Genomic DNA, 27,807 nt, shown 5'->3' with positions numbered 1-27,807 from the left:
CAGATTAATTTCACTAGGAATGTATCACAATTTTTTGTCGTATTTTGCATCCATTTGGATATCAATTAAAATGTCATTTTAATTGATATCTTGTTACTTTCTGACTAAAGGTGTAGAAATTGGAAGTCGTTGAACTGCATCAAAAAGATTCCATAGTATTAAAGTAGTTTGTGTAGACGCTGTGCAGTCATTCTAACAAAGAGAATTATATTTTGTTATTTACGTAAAATTCAATTGACACATCTCAATGTATTTTGACAGATTATTTAGTAAGACGTTCGTCACAAAACACACTGTATTAGTACAAAGACAGGAAATAAGGGTGTAAAAAATCATCACAAATCGTTTTACTTTTTTGAGCGCTGTTCAGACACACAAAGAACGTTTGAAGATGTTCGCTTATTTTGTATTTTAGCAATATAGTCTTATAGCATAAAGACACTCTGTAATGGTACACTCAATAAGGCATGCACCACACGATGTCACGAATGTAAAGATACAGTAGTTATATCCTGACCCCTACTAATTACTTCTTTGACATTTTACAAAAGTTTTAGGTCCAACAAAAGTTCGTCAATTCTTGGGCTGGAAGTTATACCAAGTTATCAAAGGCTCTCTTTTCCGCATTTTTGTTATTTGACAGTGAAAGGTATAATAAAGCGTTTATTCTCGATGTAGTCATCAATTACTGTTATTATAATCATAATTATTATTATTATCATTAGTACTATTATTTTCTCAGGATAGCCTCTTCAGTTCCTATTGGTACTGCTATCAACGAGGGTCCTGCGAAGGGGGTCCTAGCGCATTTAAAGCTCCCATTTGAGCTACGAAAGTCGTGGAAGCACAGCAATCGCTCAACTAGACAACCGCCTAAGATATCAATCCTATTCTCATGCTGAGCGCTAAGCAGAAAGGATAGATTCACACTTTTATAGTCTCTGGCATGACTCAGCCGGGGTTTGAACCCAAGACCTCCCGCACTGGAAGCGAACGCTCTACCACAAGGCTATCAGTTTTATTAGGAATTCACTTTGTACACCTTGAAAAGCAAGAAACCTTGAGCTGCCTTTAACCCTTTCTTTCAAAATTGTGTGTTAAAATAATATAGATTTTTTGTTATAACATACTGTCAACTTAGGATGTTAGATGTTTTTATGTTTTCATTCCATTAAATCAACTAATTCCTAAAACATTTATAATAGAGAAAAAGTGTTACGTAAAGTTGAAGGCTAGCATGCTATCGTGAAAATAATACAACATACCGGAAAAAAAAATTTGACAATGATATATATTTTTAGGGATATGTTCCCTTTAGGTAATATTTACTTAAGCAATATATTTACAATCTAATTAAACGCTACATTCAAGCAATGTCTATCTAATCAATTTAACCCTTAGATTTGCCGAAAACCTCAAAACAACCCACATGGACCAAGTTGAGCATTGACAGATAGTAAATTTAATTTTTTTTCTATATAAGCCTCTATTTCGATATCTAAAAGTAAATGCTCATGCGTTTAGCTTATGGAAGATAAGGCAGGTACTCTAGCCATTTAAAAAAGCGACAATAGGTGTACTTAATTGTTTAAGGGTTATTGTAATAAAGAATACAAATCATATAATCTAACAGTTAATTAACATTCGGGCTGAAGAATTCCAGCATGGGTTGTATGTCACCATCCGTAGTCATCAAGCATGTTACGTTAGTCCCTGCAGTACTTCTTGATCGCTAATAAAGTAAATCATACACTTATTTAAATTCAAAACAAAAAGAAACCAGAAGCAAATACCTTTATAAATTTTAAGTCTCTTGAGTTAAAAAAGCAGTTTATAATGCAAACTTCAATTTTTTGAAGACGCGACGACAAATTAGGTTTTCATGTCTACGATAACGATGTAGTATTTATAAATTAGTGTGCATTATATTCCACTAGTAAACATAAAAATAACCAGAAAATAGGACAACCTGGAAACAACATATGAATTGAGTTTATGTTTTGTTAGTATGGTTTTTATTGGTATAGTTTTTATTAGTATAGAGCTATAGAAACTTTATTCGTTTTTAGGACTTATTGGTAGTTAGTATGCAAGATGGTTAATAAAAGTTTGAATTAAAAAAAATTATTTGTAAGATCATATGTCAAAAAAGACGTCGAAATATAAAAAATACATACCCCATGATAGGTTATCCTTTCTCATGTGAATCTGCCCAGTTAAGTATACTAGTGGTGTAAAAAGATACATGATTAGAAACTCTTCACAAAATATGCAGTATTAGGTTTGTCTAAATTAACAACGGGACTTCATAAGCACCACCTCTTAAATGGGCCATATTATGTTAAAAAACAGGATACTTTGTTTACTAAAACATTTGTAATCCTTTTATATGAAAACGATAACAAAGATCAACTTCGTCTACCTCTCACTGTCCTAATGTAAAAAACCTTTATATATCTATAAATGAGTTTTTTTTTTCTATCTGTGAAGTTGTTGTCGTCAAGAAAGAGCACAAATGTTTTAAAAACATTATTGTAATGGAAAGAAATCCATCAACAGTCAAACATTTCATATGCTTACGTTTTAAGGCTTTGTCAAGGAGTTCAACCTCACATTTATCTAAAATAAAATTATTCACAACTAAATTAGTAAGAAAATATGTAAAAATAAAAGTTTCTGAAATGTTGGAAAATCTTTTGGAATTTTTCGAATAACAATTTCTGAATAAAGATAGAGTGTCCCTTCTTCTTTTCACATCTTTCTAACAATATGACACAAATATCTGTTGGACTGTACATATCCACATCCTAACTGTCGAAGAAGACTGATGTGACACAACGTGAAACATTTTTTCTAAAAAATGCACATGCACATGTCCGATAAGCCGATTGTATTGTAGTGCAGAATCCGAAAAAGAACTAAATTTTTGGACTCTTTTACGGACGTCGAAAACTGCGCTTGAACCAGGCCAGGAAAAAAGTAATTATCAGTCTTAGGAGCCTCATAAATCATGTTTATTGTGCAGAAGTATGCAGAAAAAGCACTTATCATATTTGTTTTCAACAGTTTTACCTGGGATTGTCTCAACGACTGATACGTGTTTCCCATCAGGTAATGAAATCGCGGTAATGTTATACGACATTCCAAACATGGCAGGTATTTCATCTTGAAACGTGTGATTCTATGAAAGAAATCATGCATTAATAACTTTAAAAATGAAAATTTTTTGTTTAGGTAGAAATGAAATAAGGACTTGCCTCAGTGTCCAAATTAAGATATTTTGATTTCGACCCCTTCGTATTTTTAATGTTTAGAATGTATCCCCAACATCCTAAAAATAAAACAAATTCATATGGATCACCTAAGAAATAATAAGAAAATATGACCAAGTGAAGGACAGCACTGCTGGATTTTTTGCTTATCTTAGCAGTGGGTTTCCTTAATAAAAAATAAAAATAATCACGTAATCAAGAGAAAATACATCCAACGATGGCGCCATTGAGTTACAAAACATTCAAATAGGTAACAGTGTAAATTCATATTTTCAAAGCAGAGTAGTTACGAATTGCAGATTAATTTTGATACTATGAAAGGAATAATAATTGACATCAAAATTAGAGGTGTTGGACTTGCAGGTATTGACGTCATCAAGTCAATTAGTTATATCCATTTATTCTAATTTTCCTACACTATACATTTACACCGTTTTATTTAAATTACCTTGACTTTTCTCACTCATTGCTACGCCCCATACTATTGAAACAGTTTTGGTTTTTGGATCAAACCCATACGTGCTACGTATTGTAGTGTATTTTCCGTTGCATTGTGGATAAAATCTTTTACATCTTTTAATCTCATTAATATTCAATGCTTCCCCAGAACTTCCTGAAACGTAAAAGTATTATTTCAACAAAAATGATTTGCTTTACAGATATCAATGTCAAATATGGTTTAGTCCTTTACCTTTTAACTTCTTCAAAAATAATTCTTTTTGACATTTTAGTGGAATCCCTAAAAAGAGGAAAACAATGATATAGTAAAAAGCGATAGGTAATTATCCAAGGACAGTAAATATTTTCGTTTGCTGGTTGACTAATAGAATATCCTGAGATAAGAACATGCTGATATATTCGAATCTGCATAGGTAAATCTTTTACTTTTAAACACCAAGACATAAAAATAACATTCCCAAATTTAACTTTTTACTAACTCAATTTGTTAGTGATGACAGATCCATGTAGCACAAAATGTTACTCTCCTTACCTTGAACCTTTTCAAAAGCCTTTTCTCTTGCCACTTGAACAATCTATTGTATAAAAAAGGGCGCATGTTCTTAACTCGACGCAAAATATAGCACAATAAAAATTTATAGTATCTTTTAAGAGAAGGTGTTCTTGCAAATTTAATTTTTCTCACCTGTAGACTTCTACCCCAACATACCATCGTATTTATTAGAACGACGAACGAGATTAGTTTATACATGATACAATTACGGTTGATGTTTTACGCGAGTATAAATTCGTAAACAAACAAAAATATTATTTTAACTATGTTGTACATAAAGTAACGAACAACTCAAAACTGTTCTTCACTACAAACACAGTTTACCGCAATATTAATTTCTGCACTAACTGCTTAGCTTGTTTTACGTTATATATACGCAAAAAAATTAATTTATACAAGTAAGTGGTTTCGAAGAACTTTAGAAACTAAAAAAAAACAGACACTAATATGCTTTGTCTTTTGTTTTCTCTGCTCCGACAAGCGAATAAACAGGACTAGAGAAAAGGATTTTGCATTACGTGCGGAAATTGAAAGTACGTAAGAAAACTCACTAAATGCGCGTTAACTTTTCCGCGCTTTTTCCTGATCTCAGAATTAGTTATTTGAGTATTTAGCGCGGGTCATTTCTTTTACAAGTAAAAATTAACGCTGATTGAATTCGAAATATGTTTAATACTTTCGAGGGGGCGACTTTTTGCTATGTCTTTTTATAAGAGAAATTAAAAGAGACAAAAGCAAGAAATAAAACCTATATTATCGGTCCGTAATTTTTATTAAAAAAGGGTAATATCACCATCTTCTACAATAACTATAATGATTAATCTTTTTTTCTCCGCCATTTTAAATTTTTTTTGTAGAAGTTTTTGCACAGCAAAATATTCTCATTATAAATACAAATGTATGTTCGCGTTAACTCGTGTTAACACCCGCGAGCTAATTTGAGTCAAAAGAAGTGCGCCCATTTTGGGCGTTAACTCCAATTAACGCGCCTCTTTAACGATGATACGATATTCGTCTTTCTTCTGATTAAAATGGTTGCATCATAGTTTTTTCCATTGCCCCCTCCCCATATCCTGTAAAGTTATTTTTTAAAAACCAAAAACGAAGAACAATCGTCAAAAAATTACAACTGAATAAAAACTGATTATTAAGCATTTTTTCGCGACTTCGACTGATTCTAGTGTTTTAGGGAGACAAAAGCAAGTAGTCTTTTGGCGAGAAACCTCTGCTTTAATGAAATGACGTCTGTGTGTTTGCTGTCTGTCAGTCACGCAAACTGGTAGCGGTGGTTTCTTTGATTTCGCTAAGTCCTTGAGAAACCGGGGGTGTGAAACATCTCATTTTATTATCTGTTATTATGCTATTTGTTTTTATTCATTAATTAAAAAGAATAGTTTACATGGTTAACATTTTTTTTTTAAAAAAAGCGTGTTATCAAAAACAAAACATGAAATATGAACGCCATTTTAATTATGAACCCCCGTACGCTTCAAAGTTCTAGCGTTGACAGCGTGGTTGGTGGAGGATCTAATGTAATGGTGGCCATTTTGAAGATTTGTTGGTCGTTTTGACCTTTTAGTATTCAAAAAACTTTGTATTGTGCTTTTTATATGTTTGGCATGTTAACATAAGATATTGTCACGTTTTCTAGCCATGCTTAAATCTTAAACAAACGATTTTTTAGGATTTTGGGCTAAACGTAGATTTCGAAGAAGAATAGCTAAGTCCAGCTCTTTTAGCATGCTAGCTGTCAGATCTCTCTGGTGGAGAGCCTCCCTCACTTTGGATATATTTGTGTGGTGAATTAGGTAATAGTTGAAACCTTATGTTTGAGAAAGAAAAACTTAATATTCAGTCTGATCGTAATTCTTTTCCCGGGATCCAACAAATGGTGCCGAGACCCGGGAAATTTTTAGAAAATCTAGTTCATAATTATATAGGAAATTTTAGTGATTAAAATTAAACAGAAGAATATTCTTGTTGATTGGAGATTTTACCAAAGTTTATTGTTGTTGATTTATATTTTACAAACACGTGCTTAGTTATTCGTGGTTTTACTTTTCTTACTTGGACATTTTTTACCAAAGAAATTTTTTTTCACAACCTTCACAAAGATGGAAGAACAAATTAAAACATGGAAAAGATCACGTGTTATGCACAGAGTAGTCGCTAAAAAATGTCTTTCTGAAACACATGCTATTTTGCAGCAAAACGTAACGACAGAAACATTTCATAACTTAGAACAAGAACTTTTGACAAATGAGAAAATTCTTAACGAAAAGATGAACATTCTTAAGGATCTGGATGAGAAAATTTTATCGAATATTGATGAAGAACATGAAATGGAAAACGCTAGTTTGGACTGTTACGAATTTCAAAGAAGTGTAACGAAGGGTATAATTAATATTCAATCTTGGTTGAAGCGAACTCATTTGGATAGTGTGTCTACTATTTCGGCTGACGAAGCGCGTAGTTTTCATTCTGCCACTTCTTTCTCTAAGTCCGCGAAGCTTCCTAAATTAACCTTGCAAAAGTTTAGCGGCGACCCTTTAAGCTTCCAGTCATTTTGGGACGGATTTGAGAGCGCTATACACTCAAACGAAATGCTTGATGATATTTCGAGATTTAATTACTTAAAAGGACTGCTTGAAGGAAGCGCTAGTTTGAGCCTTCAAGGATTGGCGCTTACAACTGACAATTACAAGGTGGCTGTACAAATTCTAAAGGAAAGATTTGGCGATACTCAAACTATTATCAGTGCTCACATGGATGCGCTCCTCAATATCGCACCTGCTAAAAGTTGTGATACGACAGAATTGCGCACAATTTTTGATTTGATAGAAGTGCATACCCGTAATCTTCAGTCTCTTGACGTTGAATCCAAGGCGTATTGTCCAGTCTTAATTTCTATTGTAATGAATAAACTACCAGGTGATTTTAAACTTGATATTACTCGTAAAATGCAGCAGGGAACATGGAAAATAGGCGACTTAATGAACTGCTTTAAAGAGGAACTCATGGCGCGCGAGCGCTGTTGTGCGATGGACCCTAACACAGGTTTTGCTTCCACATCCCCTTCTTTGACTCTTTTTTCTCAGCAATATAACGCTGAAAGAAACCCTCGGAAACAGCAGCATGGACGAGTCAACTCTATCTCCTGTTCTTATTGTAAGGGTTCCCATAATTCTAACAGGTGTACCGTAGTTACAGACGTCACAGCAAGGAAGCAAATCATTCGTGCTAAAAACAGATGTTTTAATTGTTTAAAGTCCGGACATCTCGTTAGAAATTGCAACTCTAAAAACACGTGCTTTAAGTGCAAGGGAAGACATCATATCTCCCTTTGTGACCCTAAGGGTGGAGGCGAGCGAAACAAAAATAACAACGATGGACAGGTTCCGCATTCTCAGGATGATGAACAAAATCCATTATCAAATGTGAACGTCGTTGGTTGCCATGACAGTACGCTGCTGCAAACAGCAAATGCGCACTTGTTAAATACTGACGAAAATTCCGTTGTTTTTTCTGGTTGTGTGCTCTTTGATAACTGTTCGCAAAAATCATTCATCACAAGTAACGCAAAACAACGATTAAAATTAAAAATCATCCGCAGCGAGATTTTAAACGTAAAAGTGTTTGGCGACAACTCTGAAAAACCTCGAAAATTAGACGTTGTAAAGGTTAAAATTAAAAACGCCCATTCTAACGATTATTCCGTAATCGAAGCGTATGTTATGGACATGATATGCTCACCTCTATCTAACCAAAGAGTCGATTTAGCGCAAACCCTTCTCCCAAACATTTGTCTTGCTGACAACAACGCCTCTGACAATAAACAGATCGACGTTCTTATAGGTGCAAATTATTATTGGAACTTTGTAACAGGACAAATTATAAAAACCGAGAACGCTCTTACCGCTGTTCAAACTATCCTTGGTTGGACTCTTAACGGAAATGTGCGGGCATCTTCTTCGACTGTTAACGTTGCACACGTTTTACTTTTGCATGGCGGGCACGAACTGTCAACTGATAATCTAAAGAAATTTTGGCAAATCGAGGACATAAATGAAGTAGATACTACGTTTAACATAGGTAAATTCAGCGAGAAAATTGATTTCGATGGAGAAAGATATTCCGTCCCATTACCATGGAAACAAGATCATGAACAGATACCGGACAATTTCCAAAACAGCCGAAATCGGTTAACATCAGTCTTCCGCCGACTTAAGGCTAAGCCCGAGCTTCTGCAACAATACGACGACATCATTAAACAGCAAAAACGTGACGGTATCATCGAGCAGGTGACAGAGCCGCCACCTCCGCCAGGTAAAGTCCATTACTTGCCCCATCATTACGTCTTAAAGGAAGATAAGTCCACAACCAAGGTGCGCATTGTTTACGATGCTTCTTCAAATTCTCCGTCACTCAACGATTGCTTGGAAAAGGGTCCTTCTCTTCTTCCTCTACTTATGGACATCCTTATCCGTTTTAGGACCTACAAGGTTGCGGTAGCAAGCGACATTAAACAAGCATTTTTAAATGTGGCGATCAACACACCTGATCGTGACTTCTTACGCTTCCTATGGTTTGACGATATAACAAAAGAAAATCCTCAACTCATGATATACCGATACACTCGTGTAATCTTTGGAATGAACGCTTCACAGTTCCTTTTAGCTGCATCAATTATAAAGCACTTGGAGAAATACCAAAGTGCCGACACTGACTTTGTGCTAGCTTTCTTAGAAAACCTTTATGTCGACGACAGCATTGGCGGAGGAGATACCAGCGATCAGGTGTTCACATTTTACCAAAAAGCAAAAGCACGGCTTAAGGAAGCTGGTTTAATCTTACGAAAATGGCTTTCTAACAGTCCAACTCTCCAATCGCAAATCTCCAAATTCGAAATTGAGGATCCAGCTCCTCCCGATGAAAAAATCTTGGGCATCACATGGGATACGGCCAATGACGAAATGGAAATGGACCTGTCAAGACAAAAACAGTTAGCTCAATCCGACGTCCTTCTAACTAAACGCAACATCCTAAAAATCATCGCATCGATTTACGACCCAGTCGGTTTGGTTTCGCCCCTCGCTGTACCGGTTAAGGTATTCTTCCAGAAGTTATGCACAACCGTAAACGATTGGGACACTGAGGTTAGTGAGGAATTAAAGGACGAATGGAATTCGTTAATACAGTTATTTTCAATCTCGTCGAAATATCGATTGCCACGTTATTACTTCGCTAACTATCCTTTAAGTGATTTGAAAGACATCACCCTGCATGGCTTTTGTGATGCAAGTAAAAGATCATACGCTGCTGTTGTCTACATTATTGGAACGTTAGAGGCATTGTGTGTAGTAAAACAAAAGTATCCCCTCTCAATGAACTGTCTATCCCTAGACTGGAGCTTCTCTCATGTTTACTTCTTTCTTTCTTAATTGCGTGCATTAGTCAGTCGTTAGGTAGCGCCGTTCCAGTAGCTTTGAAATTTTGTTGGAGCGACTCAATTGATGCCCTATGTTGGGTTAGAAATAATAATTCTAGTAAGCAATTTGTTAAGAACAGAGTGACAAAAATTAGGGATTTAACGCCTCCAGCTATGTGGAGATTTTGTCCCGGAAAGTTGAATCCTGCTGATTTACCATCTCGTGGTGTGAACAAGGCGAATAAAAACAATTGGTTTCAAACATGGACTGTCGGACCTAGTTTTATATATGAAGATCAACTACAATGGCCGGAAGAACCAAATAATAATAAAATAAAAATTACAAGTGTTAATCCCGGGACCGTTGATCCTGGGCAGTCAGTCAAGGATCAACGGCCCAACAGTGTTCCTAATAAATTTTTTACCCTGCATTCTGTACTGTCCCACTAGAACTTAGACACTGTAAAAAAATGTTTGTTCTACTAAGCCTGTTTCATCTGATGAATGACCTTTTATTTGCAAACGGACCGTGGACCTTGAGGATCATCTTCAAGATCAACGGCCCAGCCTTAGACAACGGACTGGGGACGTTGGGGTTCGACCCCAAGGTCAACAGCCCTATTTTTCAGGTAGCATATTAAATTCAAGAACTCTACCTATCGAGGAGCTGGTCAACTCCACATCTGTAAACCTACTACGAATATTTGACGTCGAACGATTCAGCTCAATGCACAAACTTTTGCGCGTTACAGCTTACGTGATTAAATTTATTGATTGTCTAAAATCTCGAATTAATGGTAACGTATCGAAACAAACCTTGTTGTCAACTGAAGATCTTGAACATGCAGAACTTTTGTGGGTTAAAACATGTCAAAAGGACTTAACAAGCCGTTTAAATCAGTTAAATAATACTCTTGGGCTTTTTATTGACAAAGATGACATCATCCGCTGCAAAGGACGACTCCTGCATGCCAACTTGCCTAACGACCCTAAATATCCCATCTTGTTGCCTGGTGACTCGTACCTATCAACGTTAATTATACGAAGAGTCCACCAACAAACCTTTCATGCAGGTGTGAAACACACGCTTTGTCGCATTCGAGAAAAATATTGGATTCTGCAATGTCGAAAATATGTACATGCTATTGTAAACAAATTTGTTTACTGTAAAAGGTTGTTTGGGAAGGCTTACAAGTCTACAGAATCTGCCAACTTACCCCCCTTTCGTGTTTCTACAAGCTATCCATTTCAATCTACAGGAGTGGATTACTGGGGACCACTCATGGTCAAACCTATATTTAACGAAGATCAAAGTGCAATGTTTCCGGTACATGTTGCACTATTTACCTGCGCTGTTACTAGTGCAGTCCATCTGGATGTAGTACCTGATCAGTCAGCCTCGTCGTTTATACGAACTTTAAAAAGATTTATAGCCAGATGCGGCATACCTACGTTAATGATTTCCGACAACGCAACGTGCTTTAAAAACGAAGAACTTAGGTTAAGTGAAGAGTTATCTAAATTAAACGTAAAATGGAAATATATAGTTGAAGCAGCCCCATGGTGGGGCGGATTTTGGGAACGTTTGGTTCAATCTGTTAAAAGGTCATTAACAAAGGCCTTGTTTCGAAGTAGTATATCTTATGAAGAACTTCAAACGGTGCTATGCGAAGTTGAAAGCTTTCTTAACTGTAGACCTTTAACATACGTCTATAACGATGACATCGAAGAGGTGCTCACTCCATCACATATAATGCATGGTCGCAACATATGTAGGCCTTGTGTTCAGTCTGGAGATGCGGACGAACTTGATAGCAAGGCAAAACTTTCAAAACGAATGATGTACATAATGACCTTAAAGGAGCATTTTTGGAATCGATTCAGTAACGAATACATAACCAATCTGAGAGAGCTTCACGCACAAGGACCAAGTCACAGTCGTTCTGTTGAGCTTGGAGAAATAGTCATTATTCATTCTGATAAGAAGTGCATCAATTGGCGTATGGGAAAGGTGACGTACCTTATTACGAGCAGGGACAATAACATGCGTGCAGCTATAGTTAAAGTGTTTACGCCGTATACCAAAGTCATTAACTATATGAAGCGACCAATTGAAAAATTGTATCCCTTAGAGGTAAAGAGCGTTGAATCTGTGAGTTACGAGGAGAAACAAGAAAGTATGAAAATTATGGACAGTGATATGACAGTTATAGCCGATGACACTGCAACAGAACGCCCCAGAAGGATTGCAGCAGACAATTGCATTCTTATACGACGCATTCTGGCGCAAATCTGACATTGTATATACTCTTTAGTTTTTATGCATCTTAACGTAGTACTTGTTGAACACTTTTGTTCAAGGGGGGAGTGCGTCAGATCTCTCTGGTGGAGAGCCTCCCTCACTTTGGATATATTTGTGTGTAGTGAACTAGGTAATAGTTAAAACCTTATGTTTGAGAGAGAAAAACTTAATATTCCGTCTGATCGTAATTCTTTTCCCGGGATCCAACACTAGCTAGACTAACTTATTTCTAATCTTTTGAAGTTGTTATTCAGTTAGCTAGATATAAGAGCTCCTTATGCTAGCTAAAATTATTTATTTTTATGTTTAGGTTTATGACTATTCTGCTAGCTGTTTATTTATATCTGGCTTAAAAGTGAAAGTATCAATAATTAAATAAATCAATAATTCTTATGCTACCTTAAGTGGATTATTTTCGTGAGGATTATTTTTCGCGAATTTCGGCCAAATTTGCGGAAATAAGTACTCGCGAAAAGTTTAAAGAAGCTCAATTCGCGAAATTTAATCCTCGTGAAAATTTTGAAAAGGGCTCATTCGCGAAAATAAATCCACGCGAAAATTTTAAAAACAGCATTTTTTCTTCATCTTTTTTTCTTTTTTCATAGAATTCTGTAAGTCATGTAGAAGTTTGATCTTTTTTGTTTTTGCCTCGTGCTTGCAGTATACATAGATTAATATTTACAGTCTCTGAAAGACACATCGAATGTCTTTGCATTCTGCGGGGGTTTTAAGCAGGACCGTTTTCCTTTTTGCTTTCGGGTGTACATCAAACTGAACGTTGGCATTAGCATTCCTGTTAATAAAACTACCCATATTACTTCATCTTTCGGTTCACAATAGAGTTCTTGTACCATTTCTTCATAGCGTTGCAACAGCAATTGGCCTTTAATACTGGAATGGTGACCGTCACTTCACACACATTTATTTGACTCGTCTTTTTTTGAATGTGAGGTAGATCTGTGATGACATATAGATCTTTGTAACTTTACTACTACAGCGAATACATAGTTTCTTTACAAAAACCATTTGTTACTTCTGACGGTAACACAACACTCAATATAAATAAACCCCCGCGAAAGATTAGATAATGGTCAATTCGCGAAGATTTGTCCACGCGAAATAATTGGAAACGGCCGATTCGCTAAAATTAATCCTCACGAAATGTACTTTTTCGAAAATTAGACCATGAGAAATTTCATCCACTTATGCTAAATGTAAGGTGTAATTACTATCATAGCTGTGTGTACAATTTTCACGGAAACTTATTATACAAAATAAAATTATATTGAGTGATTTTCTTTGCTATGACTGGGTAATAACAGTGTAAAACGCGGCTACACACAAAAAAAAAAAAAAAATAGAAAAGAATCAATTAGGTGATGAAAAAATATATTACATTGATTTTAAATAGTTACAACTGAAATAAATGAATCATGCAGAAAAATAAAAACGTAAATTGGCATCGAATAAATTAACAAATAAATAAATAAATAGCTCTTTAAATTAAAATAAACATACCTAGCGTCATCACTAGTCCCTTTGTATTTATTTGCAGGTACGAAATTTGTTTGAAAATCAAATTCATCGGACATAATCAGCCAAAATTACAGGGTAGGTTGAGTCGCTTATAAGAACCAATGTTCTATTTCAAAGTTAAAACAACAGCAAGATCTTTGCGAAGCAAACAAGCTCAGGTTATCATGCCAGCTCACGTCCTTGTGAACATCCTTTAAAATCATTATGAAAACGGGTAAACAAATTTATGGCATTTGATGGGTTACGATTTAAGTAACTGAAAATAGCAGGGGAAATAAGAATTCATTATAGAAAGACGGCTGTAATAGATCTTTTCTGTAGGATGGAGTACATATTTGCTTAAAGGAGCAGATAATATGCACTGCCCCTGTTAAAAGTGTAATGTGTAAAACTTAATGTTACATCAGCTTTCCTTAAAAAATCGTTTGGCAAAAATTTAAAGGCAAATAAACATGCAATTAATGGTAAAAAATAAGTCTAAAAGTTATTAAAAGTGTCATGAAGTCAAAGTTGCAGAAAGTCTCTGCATAAATAATGCTCATAAAAAGAGAGAATTATATAGCACTTATAAAAATATAGGATGTTAATAAAAAAACAAGTGTGAAAAATAAAGAGTAATATATGTTATATACAAACAATAGTGTCAAAGAAAACAATTCCGCATGATAATCAAGTTATGTGCGTATAACGTGATAACAAGAGGAAGAAACTTTTGCGGACAGAACATTCGCAAATTGAAAATTCGCGAAGTTTTTGCTTTACGCGAAGACAAACATTCGCAATTGTGCCAAACTAAAAGATTTTGCGAATAGAAATCTTCACAAATCGATACCTGTTAACTTTTGTTGGTAAAAATCACTAACTAACAAAAGTTAGCAGGTATCTATTATCTACCTATTTATCTACCTTTAAACGAAAAACAGAAAAATTGAATGCGAATCAAAGCTGGCGTAGTTCCCCTCACATCGCGTACAATTAAATGCATGTTTTTAATCATTTAGCTACATATGAGGTTTACCCCAAATTTTAATAGATTTGTTGCATAAATCAATTTTTGCCAAAGAAAGTAAGATTTCTGACCTATATTTAATCTCTCGATGTTACCAAAAATGAAAACGCAGCATACAAAAAGTTTTGAAGAAAAATAATTCTTACGAAAATTCACTTTCTTTTAGCAGCCACATGCCGCACAAATTAAATTTGTGTAACGATTTTAACTTATCAAGTGATTTCATTTTATAAATGTCGGCGTCGATAGTTTCAGTGTGTGTTTTTTTTAATTAGCAGCAGGTTCACAACACCCAGCCCAGCTCTCATCTGCATAGAAATTTATCCTGATTAATTGAAGGTTGAAATTTAAGGATTCCAGTGACGCTTAAGGTGTGACCTGGAGAACCTAAACACTTATAACTTATTATACAAGTTACTTAGCGTGGTCGAAATTTGCGCTCAAATGCTATACTATGCCCATCACTTTTAATGAAGCGCGTTTTTCTTCAAATAAAAGCGAGTTTCTCTCTTTTTGGTCTTTTTTCCTTTGTTCAGCCGATTTCGTAGATCTCGTTCTCAGCTTTACATTATTCTTTAGTTTACTCTTTTCTTTTTTTCCATCGTTTTTATGTTCAAGTTCAAATTGTTTTGATACATTTTTTGTTTCTGCAACGTTCATATTTTCATCGCGAGTTTTAACATCGTCCAAAAGATCTTCAACATAATGACTTTCATAAGGAGTGCCACCAAATTTTCTTCTTGATCGAGGACTTAATAAACTTCTATCAAGTTGTTCTATTTCAGTCACCTGATCGTTCTGAGCACACGACTCTTTAACATCGTATGCTTCACAAAGTTCCGCTGCTAAAGAAACACTTTTAGGTGGGGACGCTAAATCGCACACAGAATATGGCACTGTTTTCACTTGCAAACTCAAAGCACTACCCAAATCGGTATAATTAAATAGTTGCTCGTGTGGATGGGTCTGAACTGGTCTCATGTCAGGTTGATGTACAAGATGATCTTGTAGTGTTAAATGCAAAGGCAAGCTGTCATCGACAAAAGAATTCTCAACGTCCACATATGAGGAATAATTATCTAAGTCTATAGCGTTAGAACTGTTTTCCTTGTTATTCACAGGACCTTTGCTTTCCGATGTCTTTTTTAGTTCATTCTTTTCAGTGTAAACAGGTCTTTTGTGTAGACGTTTGGAATATCCAAATGAATAACTGCGTTTCTTGAAATAATTGTTATTTTTTCGTCCCTCACCATCATTGCCGTCGTCATCATTGTCACTATCACCTTCCAAACCATGGGTTGGTGAACCAAACAAAGCAAATGAGACTTCCTTGTGACATTTCTTACTGTCTTTCCCGCCGAAACTTCGACTTCGCTTTGCTTTAGCTTTTTCACTCCCAGTTACTGTGACATCGCTGCAAGAATGTTCGCAAACAGTTTCACTGTCCGAGCTAAAATGCTGATTAAGAATCGTTTTATTTTTGTCATCACACAAATTGTCCTTGTTATGTGATAAAGCAGATCCGTTGATTTTGAACGTTTTGCTTTCGTTTGGGGAAATAGGCTTATTAGCAAGGATAGTAACGCTGTCTGTCATAGTACCGCCTATGCCGCAAGAAAACACTTTCGGTTTTAATACCTTGTTTTCGATTTTCTTCTCGCTTTTATTAAAGTTACGCTTAAAAAACTTTTTCATATTATGTGGTGTACCAGCACCACTGTCTATACTTGTCACATCTGGGGTGGTCTGTTGGGCAGCAGAAGTGTCACCGTTTACCTCCAGGTCTGTCTGTCCAGGTGAACTTGACGTTGTCATTGAACTGCTGAGCGCAAAACCTTTCACAGAAAGCAATGCTTCATCTTTCGCATGAGCTTCTTTCTCTAATACCTTTGTAGCAATAACTTCATTTAAAACATTCTCGTTATGTAACACAAAATAACCACGCCCGTTGTGATATAATCGCCTACTTTTTATCAGCCTACCCAAGCAGTCATGGATAACTCTAGTTTCTGGTGTTTTGATTTCAGGGTAATGCTTCTTCAGATAATCGTAGAGGTTGTGCTTGGTAGGGAAGATGTTTTGATGGTTGAGATCAGCAACAGCATCAAACAATGCTGTTGTCAGAGACATAAATGGAGACTGAGGTATCAATTCCACCACAAAATCTTGAACCATACCTAAAGGTAGAAGAATATGATAAGAAACAGCGACGATATCGCGCTACCTTTACTAAGAATCATGATATTATTTTTACAATGAAAAATAAGAACAGTTCAACACAGTAGTTGACAACGCAGAATACAAAAATCCGTTTGCGAAGCAGCGAGACAGAAATGTTTTTGACATCACATGGCGATCTTTAAGCTTAAACCTCACAGTATATTTATATTTCTGAATACAGTAGTGCAATATTAACTTTAAGGTTTAGCTTAATCTTCACATAACCTGGACATATATAACAGTCAGCTTGCACAGTATATCACACTTAGCCTGCACACTAAACTTCCGCAATGGTCTTAAATAACTGTTGCATTGAACTGTAAATATTAGTCAACAAGAACCACAGGTAATGGTTAACTTAGAAATAACATGTTTTAATAGGTCCTAGAGAAACATGAAAAACACGACGCGTGTTCAATTCCTTAGGCGTAAATTTGGGTTTTCAAAGTTACTTAAAAAAAAAATTGTCAGGCTCTGCCCTATTGTATTGGATAATAGTGGAAGTGCAAAAGGGGAGTTGACAGAGAACGCTAGATTAACGTTTGTGTTTTTTAAAGAGGGGGTAATTACTGCTAGCCTAACGAGCCCCATCACCAAGCCGAGATGGAGACATAATGTGTATAATTTGAACATTGAAGCCCATCAAAAGTGCAGGAGACATTGTATTGTGACAAAACTCAGGACAAATATTTGGTAGTACATTGCATGACATCGCTTAATTCATAAAGACATGATTGTTATTAAAGCTATATGTGCTGTTTTTTACAAACAGTTGTATTTTTTAAACTCTACAAGAGGTTGTCTTGTTAACACTTAATTTTATAGAACTTTACTTTCGTTATCTTAAAAGATGCCAAACTTACATTTTGCAATTTATTTTGCTATCCAATCACTAAAATATCGTGCTTTTGGTAATACTTATAATAATCAGAATTCTCAAAACTTGGAAATAACATCTAGAGAATCGTTTAATCTATCACAGCATTTTAAAAGACATGTTAAAGAGACACCCAGTATTTTTTATATGATTTTTTTAAAGAATCTCATCAAGTTGTTATGCAAAAAGCGGTTTTGTAAACTTGTCAAAATTTATACAAAGAAAATGTAAAGAAACTATACTAATATCAGGATTCTTGTTTTAATTCATATTTAATATTTTATTAAGTAAAAAAAAGATTCATTCATAATTTATGAAAGATCAAAGCTCAAATATATACTTAAAAGTGAGGAAATAGAATCATTAAAAATATTAATTTTAATGTTGGCATTAATTCCACATTGTGTTTTGTAAGCCAAAATCAACCAAACCAGAACTAAAGCAATATAGAATTTTACATTATCCTGAATGCTATGTTGACAGTGAAAAAAATTAGGTAGCTAAACCATGAGAGAATATTTCTTCATTAGCTGTGTTGGCCTGTTAAAATAAAACATATTCGGTTCTGCAAAATATCAACTTTTTAATCATGATTTGCACTGATCTAATAAATACGATTAACAGCAAAGCAAAAACTAAATTTTGTTTTAATCCTTTATATCCTCTTAACAAAAACAGTAGTAGCATTCTTTATTTAAAAGTTGCTAAGGCACACACTGAGCAATGTAACATACAACAGAATAGAATCACATATGCAAGCATTAGACAAAAGATCTTATATATACTATCATAAAGAAGGCTTTGATAAAAAAACATATTTTTTGTGTTAATGTGAATTTAATTTAAGCATAAAAAATGATTTTAAGCAAATAAATTAAAAAGTGTACTATTTTATAACTTCCTGCCTCACAGAAATTAATTATTAATAAACATTTTAAGGCTTTGGACAATATTCTCTTTTGCTGTTTTGTATCCTGAAACTCCTTAAAAACTTTGACTACTTCATTGTCAAAAATCTTTACAGGAAGAAAATTTAGTGGTTTCACGTATTTTTTTGAAAATTTAAAAAATTTAACTTAGTGAAATATTAGGATTTTTGTGCAAACTGCAAAAATAAATTCTGTGAAACTTTCTTTCTGTTTTGAACCATGAAATATTATTCCACAAAAATGCTAAAAGCTTAAAAAAAAATCACAGGTATTCAGTTTTTTATGTGTAAAGTATTACTAAAAATTATTATTACTGAAAGTAATAAAAATCTTTAGGTTTATTTGAGTGTGTGATAAATAATTCCTCATCGTTGTTCGAACTTTAAGTTGACCACAAAATCTTGTCAACTAACCAATCTTTTGTGTAACTTGGGTTAAAAAAAATACTGAAGGACAATGTAACGATGAAGAATAGGTGAATATTATTTGTCATGCTAATAAACTTTAAATTTACGAAAAGAAAGGTGCTCAAAAAAAATATTTTACTTCAACTATAGTTTCGTATATATAAAATAATGGTGACATAAATCGGTTAAAAGTTTCGACGTCAAAGCAGAAAAATTTTAATAGCTATAGTCACACTAGCTATCACCCGATCAGGGGAGTCCGCCACTGTTCTGCCCAGATTGCGAAAACGGCCTGTTTACAACCGGGACAGCCGGATTATGTACACATGATCCGATTATGTTTTTTTTGCACTGGTTATGTAGTGGTGACCGGATTATGAACGCTGATATAATGGCTGGTCAGGCAGGCTGTGATTGGCATTTTCTTCGAACTTTTGTGAATTAAACATTCTCTGGAAGATAGAACACCCCTAAAAACTAGAGATAGCGGAAGAAAAAAGTCTCGACGTAATAAAACTAATCTTGTAGTAAATACATTTCAGCATAATATACTTTGAAGTAACTAAATTTTACAGAACCTAAATTATTCTTTTTGCGGGAATTAAGTTTGGTGAAAAGTTATTAAACTTGCGAATCCCAAAATTTAGTATTTTCCGCGAAATTTCGTTTCATTTGAGAGCAACAACAACTTTGCCACCAGGGCTATTTGCTTGTCAGAAGTGATGACGAATGATATAAAAGCGGTCGGCCCCGATTATATTTGTTCTATAAGTCTGGAATAATATTTGACTGTCATACATAAGCCGGCCTTCCTCGATTATGTGCGTTCTATAATAAGTGAGAAATAATAGAAAAATGCCATCCATAAGCCGGTCGGCCCCGATTACGTTCGTTCTATAAGTCTCGAATAATATTTGACTGTGTCATACATAAGTCGGCTTGCCCCGATTATGTTCGTTCTATAATAAATGAGAAATAATATTACACTGTCGTATATAAACTGGCCTGCCCTGATTATATGTCCCTTTTATAAGTGCCAAATAAAATTTTTGAGTAATAAGCCGGCCTGTCCTGATTATGTTGCCCTGATTATGTATTTTCTGCCCTGTTCTTAACCGGTGCAAGCTGCCGTACTTAATCAGGCCAATGTTCATTATCCGGGCAGAACACCACTTCCAAATTAGTTGAGAGTTACCTGGATCGGGTGAGTACTTTTTTTGGAAAAAAATTGTTTTGTAAAAGGGCAACCCGCTGGACAATTTTTTTATATGAAGTCACATACGTATTTCACAGCGATTCATGATTTAAAAAAATTTACCATGCCGCTCTGGCACTATTAATGTTTATTTACGTTGGATCAACAACATGGTAAAATACTATTTGTTTCTGGCTAACATGCTAGAGAGATTTTATTATTTTGATGTCCTGAAGCAAGCAAAGCTAGCTAGCTTGTGAATAATAAGTATATTTGAGTCTTTTATTACGTGCACAGATGACAGCTACTGCATACTTACAGGATACACCAAAACGGCTAGGTGACCCCCCCCAATCCAGTGCTGTACTGTTGTATGGTGACCTGCAATCTCAACTTTTATACATGCTCGCTTTATGGGTGCTTACATATAACAACAAAGAAGTTGTTTTACAAAGAAGATACACACAGGTACACACCTATATCTCTGATAAAATAACCTTGTGGGCTTTTTAAATGCCTTTTTACCCAAGCATGCTTAACAATCTTCATGTCTTCCTGAGGTCCAGCTAAGATCAACGTATAAGGCATAATCCAGCCACAAAGACGCAACTCCTTTAAACTCTCGTATAGTTTTGTACCTTTAACCATAACTTTATTAATATCTTTTAACATTTCGAATAAGTTTATTGCAGACAGACCATCAAGATTTTCATTACCATGCTGCAGTTGAGATGTAACTTTAGACGAGGAGATAATATCAGTCAAAGACGGTCGCAAAAAAATAGCTAAGTTGTTGCTACCGAGAACAGTTTTTCTATAAGGTTTTAAATGATGTTTTATCACCTTATTAGTATCACATTTACCCATTTTAAAAATTACTTTATCTCAAGTTGGTGACAAAACCATGCCGACATATTAGAAATTATTTTTTGTTTATGTGACTTGAAATATATAATTTGCCGAACAGATTTGCTTAGACAATAAAAGCATTCCCTAGCAGACTCGGTCGGTCGTTGCGGTAAACCGCGCCGTGAATCAGCCTCGTGGATGTAACAATAAATTGATTTGATATAAGTATTACATACAAGAAAAAAATATTTAGCGAAGATTTTTAAAAGAACATATATTGTCAGGCTCAAGACTGAAGGCTGAAATGAGTTAATCGTTGGAATATTATGGCTGTTCAACGAAAGAAGGCCAATAGTAGCAAAAACTTTCGAAAAAACATTTTAAAGTTCTCAAAAACGGGCTAAATACGATATAGCCGAAGGCATTTTATTTAACATTATCTTAAAAATGCGATGTATTATTAAAGATAACACCATTATTAAATTGGAGAGCAAACGGCGCAAAGCAAATCTTTGGCGAAACCTTTGTAGCGCTTACATCATCCAAAATTTCCAAATGAAATAGTTGTCATAAGAAGAGCGGAATTATTGGGAAAATATGACTGAAACATCACAGAAATTAAACACCATGCAAACCAGTACACTTCATAGGTTTAACAAAACCTCGTCTCTACGCTTTTTCACGGAAACCCCACTGTGAAGCCCCTCCATCATAAAGCCCTGGAGACGAAGTAACTGCTTTATTTTGTTAACCTTTGGGAAGAGTACCACTCAACTTTCATACAAAGAAAAAATACAAATCAATAAAAAATAAAAGTAAAAACAATAGTAGGAATAAAAAAAGGCTAATAGTTAAAAAAATTCATGTACTTTATGTTTTCTCACACTTATAAAGGCAAACACAACAGCACAAGATTAGCAAAGCTTGTAAAATATTTCATAAAACAAAGAATTCATTAATAAATACATGCCATAAAAATAAACTTGCGTTTGACCATGTTCTAATGTATCTCTGGGTATTTCACAAAAGTGGTTGCGTTTACAGGAATAAATAAGTGTTTTACCGGCTGAAACTGTACGCACTTCTTCTCATGATTTGTGAATATACCTTTATCGATGCTGGTACTTCCATATTTCATCTGAGTTATTCTTGTTATTTGTTTTATTCTCATCCGATGATGTTTCAAATCTCTTGTTAAGATGGATCACGTTATAACGTGCATGCATTTTCTGTCTTGTAAATTGTGGCCAATATATCCTTATTTTCTCCTCGTAGATTCTTTTCTAAAATCTTAAAAACTGGATTAAAGTTTCAGAAGTCGAGAATCAATACATCGTAAAATTACACGTATTTGCTAAAACGCACTTTGATCAGTATTAAATTCATATATATTTACATGCACATAAAATAATATTTTCAAAGTTTTGTGTCCACAAGTTCTTTGTTTTTGTGGTTTATAATATTTGAAGAGGTTTCACATGTTTTAACATATAAAAGGGTTATGTTTGTACACTCCGTTGGAGGTTTAGATAATATTTGTGAGAATTTGCTGGGATTAACGCTTGTGAGGTCATATATGAAAGTATAAACTATTTGATCACGTAATCTATAAGTGGAAATTAATTTAGTCAATAAGAAAGCTGTTAGGTTTAAGATACATAAAAGTTTAAAGATCGGAGGACATAATCAGGGTGGAGTAATATATAATTCGGACTGGATCCAAATAAAAATAATTCTGTGCAGGCGTTATTTTTATTTTATTTTTCATCCTTACGGATTCCCTTAACTCTCCTTATCAGAATTGTGTACGATCAAAAAAATCTGGTTCCTCGTGAGGAAATGAGATCTTTCTTATGCGAATCTCTTGTGTGGGGGTTACAATTAACTAACAATAATGTTTTTTAACGATGTTACATCAACTTTTTACAAATTACTTACTACAAACATTCCTGTAAAACAACTCAAAAGTCACGTTATTTTTTTTACATTTGAGAGTCCATTCAAGGTGTTTTTATTTAACCCTATTCGGTCCGGGGGGGGGGGGCGGATTCAGCCCCCCTGACGGTTTTTTTTAATAACTCCTGATTGCTTTCTTATATGGCTATGATACTTACTGAGTTTCAACATTTATCTATTAGACACCTGCATGCTAAATTTTTAGGTGCCATACCTTTCAAAGGCGTTGATATTGGCCATTACTCGAAACTACCCCTAAAAATCTTTATGAAATCCTTATAATGGGGAAAATATAATAACTCCTGTTAGGATTATCCTTAGAACTTGAAACTTGCAACACAACTTTGTTTCATCAAGAAGAATCATTTTGAATAATTTTGACACGTGACTATTCCGATTTCCCGATTTTGTCGGATTTCACCCGAAAATCGGAAAAAAACTTTTTTTCGGCCAATTTTTGGCAATTTTTTATTCGATCCATGTAAAAACCGGAAGATATGTTAAAAAAATTTTATTTAGCTTTCAGAAACTTCAAACAGAATGTAAAAATTCGCTCTAGAACAAAAGTAATTATATTTTAAGCAGATAGTGGCATTTTTAACAATTTTCAAGCTTCTGATGACGTCACAGAAAATGTGCTGACGCAAGCAAATATTTATTGCCGCCATTTTGTTCCTTTTATGACGTACTATAAGTGTGCCAAGTTAGATTCAATTTGAAAAATCCTATAAAAAGTTATTGAGGGGGGGGGCGGAATCCGCTCCCCCCCCCCCCGGTCATAGTATGTTCGAAAAACCCCGGACCGAATAGGGTTAACTGAGAATGTCATAATGAGTATGTGTAGCACCGGGTGGAGCGGGTGGGGTGGGGATAAAGTGCGCGCGAGGCATATACCCTGAAGTACTTGTATTCAGGCGATAAAACTGGACATGGCTAGATGTAAAACGTGTTAATACAAACTAATTCTAGGTAAAAATGTGATGACGTCATGAAGATCAAAAATTACGTCACATTAATCTAATAGTTCAGTTTCGACTTTTCAATATATTTTAATTTTACGTGATAAATATGCTATGGCCTTGGTTTGAGTTAAGTCAAGAATTGCGAGTAACAATAATATTGACGTCAATCTTATGCATAAACGGCGTACAATAATGTCAAAAAGGTTAACAAAAAAGACATAACTCTTTGGCTACATCAAAGAAAAGTCAATATCAAAGAAAAGTCATATTCACTTTGGTGTTACAGACAGACAGCGTATTACCATAACAGACTAGTCGTTAGCCTGTGGAAAATCCACGGGAGTTCGCCTATCAAAATAAAAGTCCATAAAACTTATATCGTATTTGTTATTTGCAGCTTCAAGATTTCGTCCGTGGTTAAGCATAACCCAATTTTAGCCGACATACAGACAACGGCTATTATCACGGAAATTAGCTGAGTAACCGGATGTTGGACAACAGGTTGAGGGCTTAAGTACAGGTAAACCGTGTCGTATATTGGGGCAAAGCGCTTTAGTACAACTGTACAGTATGTCGATCCCGTGAAGCGATCACATCAATACAGTGATTCGGGTCAACAATTCCGCAACTTCGGCTGAAATAAAAGCACAGTTCTTATTACAATTATTAGTAGTATTAGTAGTAGTATTATTGGATCTTTAAAGAGGATACACAGTTATTTATCATTTTACTGTTATCAACATGTGTTCTCTCTTGGGACTAGACTAAAAAAGCATAAAGACTAAAAAATGTAAACGGACGCAAAAACAAACAGAATTAATTCAAAACAGTCAGAAAGAATAAAGCCAGTCACAAAAAATAATTTTACTTAAAAAATTTTAGTTAAATTAAAAAAATCATTTACTCATTTTTCTCCTTTAACAATAATAGGTACGTCATTATATAATTTTGCCCTAATGAAATAAAAATATTTTTTTTCCAATACTAGTATATTTTGGTTATTTTTGTGTTCGTTCTGTGATTTCGCAATTCGAAATATACTTGAAAGTTTGGACAAACGTCTTCAGACAAGCATGTACGTACGAAAACAGCCGTTTCATTGCTATGTTTTCAACTGTCGGCATTTTTTGTCCTATGATTCGCTTTACCACGACGTTCCTAAAATGTTAATTTAGATTAATGTGTATTCGTAAGATGAATTCGTTCGTGATTACCACGACAGACAAAGTACAGGTATTATTAATATAGAGATTGGTTGGTTGGTTGGTTAGTTGGTTGGCTGGTTGGTTGGTTAGTTGGTTGGTTGGTTGGTTGGTTGGTTGGTTGGCTGGTTGGTTGGTTGGTTGGTTGGTTGGTTGATTGGTTGATTGGTTGGTTGGTTGGTTGGTTGGTAAACCTTGTTAATACCGCAAAATTTTGTTAACATTCGGATTATCTTTGAACGTTTCAAGAAGATTTTCGAAATTTAGAATATAAATCTACTACATGACCCAGCGTTGAGCGCCAGGTTGGCCACTTAAGTACAGATGATTTGTAATGTGCTAATCTAGTTTTCCAATTGACGGTTGAATCGACTACTTGTAAATTGTAATTTGTACAATAGCATAGGTAGACAAAAAATTTACTTTTACAGGTGATTGGTTTTCTAATGTGGAAAGCTTAAGATGTTGCATGTTGAATGAAGTTACAACTCCAACAAAATTATAACAAGAGTCTCACCTTTTGTCATATTATTTGTAGCCTGATTTAATGTCAATTCTCGTATGGCAAAAAAGAATTGACATACAATCCACGTTAGCAGCAGCATGGCAGCACCCTCGTCTTAGGCAGAGCTCAGAATACCCCAGACACTAAAGTTTTTAATATGATCAATTTTATTCATGATTTATATAAAGGACGATATATCTTGCTATGTGCATATTCCCAAAACGTTGTGTTTTGCTTGGTATTATAATTATCTTAACGACTATATATTTAAAAGCAACTTATCCGAGAGCGGAACTTGGCGAAAGAAGCGAAACAAAAATAATTTAATTAAGCAGTATCTGTAGAATAAAATGGTATAATACAGTGTAGTTTGATAGTATAAGCCTGAGCACGGTCGGATCCTTCCTTTTTGTGTAAACACTTACTTTCTTTTTGTAACGGTAAAACACACTGACAAATAAATAACTGCTGTGAAATGCAACCACTTAAATTGTATGTAGTTATTAACTGGACTACATCAAGCCGGGTCTCCTGTTAGCGATTTGGAGTGCAAAAAGCGCACAGGACAAGTTAGTGTGCTCAATCTCAATTGTTTAAATTTTGGCAGGCGATTAAAAAACGTGACAAAAACAAACCATGAGTGACTTTAATGATGGATTGATGAACAAATTTTTATCTGTTTTATTTATGGAAAAAAAAAGAAAATTAGAAAGAAAGAAAAAAATACCATCTTTTCATAGTTTGTCAAAATTATTGCGCCATGCTTGACACTTATTTTTGATTTTCTTTGAAAGAAGAGAACTTAGTGCTCCACAGACAATTATACTTGTGAACTTTTACTACCAGAATGTCCTCTAGTGACCTATTTCTGCACTTGCCTTCATTTCTTGCAATCGAAATGATGATTGCTTAGCGTAAGGTTAAAATTGCGCTACGTCTTCTTTCTCTGCGATTCCTGTTCTTTGTTGTTGTTGACTAATTAAAGAATTCTATTGTATAAACCGTCTTAGAAGTTCATGATTAATTGTGGCAAGTTCTTTATACCGTTCTTCCATTTTAACTTTACTTCACTACTACACGCGCAACACTTTTAACCTGATGTCCGCAAAGGACTTGCCGCATGAATATATCGTACTTGCTGACTAAATAAAAAACATTTTAATTGGAGTAAAATACGCAATGAATTGTTCGCCGGCGATTGAAAAAAAAGTAGGAAAGGTTTCTGCTTTTTCAGCGACCACGTCTCTTTTTTATATTGGTCGACAAGACGAACATGACCCTGGAAAAGGCTGATCCGATATAAAACGTGATGGGCGCGAATGTGTGACATAATTATTTCGTTACAAAAAACATTTTGGCGAGGCGGCGAGTCTGGGACGAACAGGAGAAAGCTGTTCGTATTAAATTGGTGGGTGGGCTGTAGCATGCTTTTTTCAAAGTGAAAATGCACAAAAAGTATCACTAAACAATGAAAGTGCAAGAAAATACACCATAGGGTGATACTGCTTACATGGAAATATTTTAATAGCTGGAAAAGTTCAATAAGTAGAAAAGTAATACCAAGCTATCTACACTTACTAGCTAACTAAAGATAAGACCATATAAAGAAAATCCACTTGTTTCTAAGTGGCGAGCTTTAATTTGCAGCTTTATGCAGAGAATGACAGTACATGTAATTACTAGCTCAGAGATCCAGTGTCGCCCACTACACATGTCACTTCAGCCATTTTATTTGACATTTTTTCCTTTATTATAGACAAATAGCTTTTTAATGTTGAAAATGTTTTTTTACAAATTTATATCGCATGTTTTAACTTATTCATATCAGGTTGTCGTTAACAAGCATGTATTATTACTTGATTTTTTAATTACCATATAAAATATACGAAGGTTAACCATTTTATCATGGAAAGCACAATTTTATCAGCGTAATTTAAGAAAATTAAAAGTGAAATAACTTTAGTAAATAAATTGACTTGCAACTTCTTAGAGTACTTTCAAACCAATCTGGTAAAAGATAATCTTGTATAGGGCTTAAAAAAATATATAGGCACTTTCAGGAAAAGTAAAACATTCTAAATTCTGAGTAAATAATGAAAAATGTAAGAAGAATTTTGGTCAAATGATTCTTGCTACGCCTATGGAC

The 27,807-nt window shown here is 34.7% G+C and overlaps 3 protein-coding genes across 3 annotated transcripts; 1 reads left to right on the top strand and 2 right to left on the bottom strand.

Moving 5' to 3' along the window:
- Positions 1-715: 715 nt before the first annotated feature.
- On the bottom strand, positions 716-6,622 carry LOC130655408 (uncharacterized). Its single transcript, XM_057458160.1, has 8 exons — positions 4,417-6,622; positions 4,264-4,306; positions 3,964-4,011; positions 3,721-3,885; positions 3,073-3,331; positions 2,581-2,619; positions 2,178-2,225; positions 716-1,732 (listed from the first exon to the last, which is right to left on the bottom strand). The coding sequence occupies exons 1-5, from the start codon at positions 4,480-4,482 to the stop codon at positions 3,231-3,233; spliced, it is 423 nt and encodes a 140-aa protein (XP_057314143.1). The 5' UTR covers positions 4,483-6,622; the 3' UTR covers positions 716-1,732; positions 2,178-2,225; positions 2,581-2,619; positions 3,073-3,230.
- Positions 5,739-12,646, top strand: LOC130655639 (uncharacterized). The gene is made up of 7 exons (XM_057458412.1): positions 5,739-5,816; positions 6,327-9,655; positions 9,739-10,058; positions 10,342-11,996; positions 12,049-12,135; positions 12,325-12,375; positions 12,620-12,646. The coding sequence occupies exons 1-7, from the start codon at positions 5,739-5,741 to the stop codon at positions 12,644-12,646; spliced, it is 5,547 nt and encodes a 1,848-aa protein (XP_057314395.1).
- Positions 12,647-13,150: 504 nt separating this feature from the next.
- Positions 13,151-21,133, bottom strand: LOC130654685 (uncharacterized). The gene is made up of 2 exons (XM_057457301.1): positions 20,664-21,133; positions 13,151-16,736 (listed from the first exon to the last, which is right to left on the bottom strand). Exons 1-2 carry the CDS (start codon positions 21,052-21,054, stop codon positions 15,007-15,009), a joined length of 2,121 nt encoding a protein of 706 aa, XP_057313284.1. The 5' UTR covers positions 21,055-21,133; the 3' UTR covers positions 13,151-15,006.
- Positions 21,134-27,807: the final 6,674 nt, after the last annotated feature.

This window comes from Hydractinia symbiolongicarpus, chromosome 8 (assembly GCF_029227915.1).
Source record: "Hydractinia symbiolongicarpus strain clone_291-10 chromosome 8, HSymV2.1, whole genome shotgun sequence".
Taxonomy (NCBI): Eukaryota; Metazoa; Cnidaria; class Hydrozoa; order Anthoathecata; family Hydractiniidae; genus Hydractinia; species Hydractinia symbiolongicarpus.
This window is presented reverse-complemented; position numbering and strand designations above follow the sequence as displayed.

Excerpts from the sequence above, each read along its gene's own strand:
- LOC130655408 (XM_057458160.1), bottom strand. The coding sequence starts at position 4,482 with ATGTATAAACTAATCTCGTTCGTCGTTCTAATAAATACGATGGTATGT. Across the intron at positions 4,307-4,416 it reads GTTGGGGTAGAAGTCTACAG|ATTGTTCAAGTGGCAAGAGA; the intron begins GTGAGAAAAATT and ends TTTATACAATAG. Across the intron at positions 4,012-4,263 it reads GGCTTTTGAAAAGGTTCAAG|GGATTCCACTAAAATGTCAA; the intron begins GTAAGGAGAGTA and ends TCCTCTTTTTAG.
- LOC130655639 (XM_057458412.1), top strand. The coding sequence starts at position 5,739 with ATGAACGCCATTTTAATTATGAACCCCCGTACGCTTCAAAGTTCTAGC. Across the intron at positions 5,817-6,326 it reads TGGTTGGTGGAGGATCTAAT|TTATTCGTGGTTTTACTTTT; the intron begins GTAATGGTGGCC and ends ACACGTGCTTAG. Across the intron at positions 12,376-12,619 it reads TATCTGGCTTAAAAGTGAAA|AATTCTGTAAGTCATGTAGA; the intron begins GTATCAATAATT and ends CTTTTTTCATAG.
- LOC130654685 (XM_057457301.1), bottom strand. The coding sequence starts at position 21,054 with ATGGGTAAATGTGATACTAATAAGGTGATAAAACATCATTTAAAACCT. Across the intron at positions 16,737-20,663 it reads TTATTTTATCAGAGATATAG|GTATGGTTCAAGATTTTGTG; the intron begins GTGTGTACCTGT and ends TTCTACCTTTAG.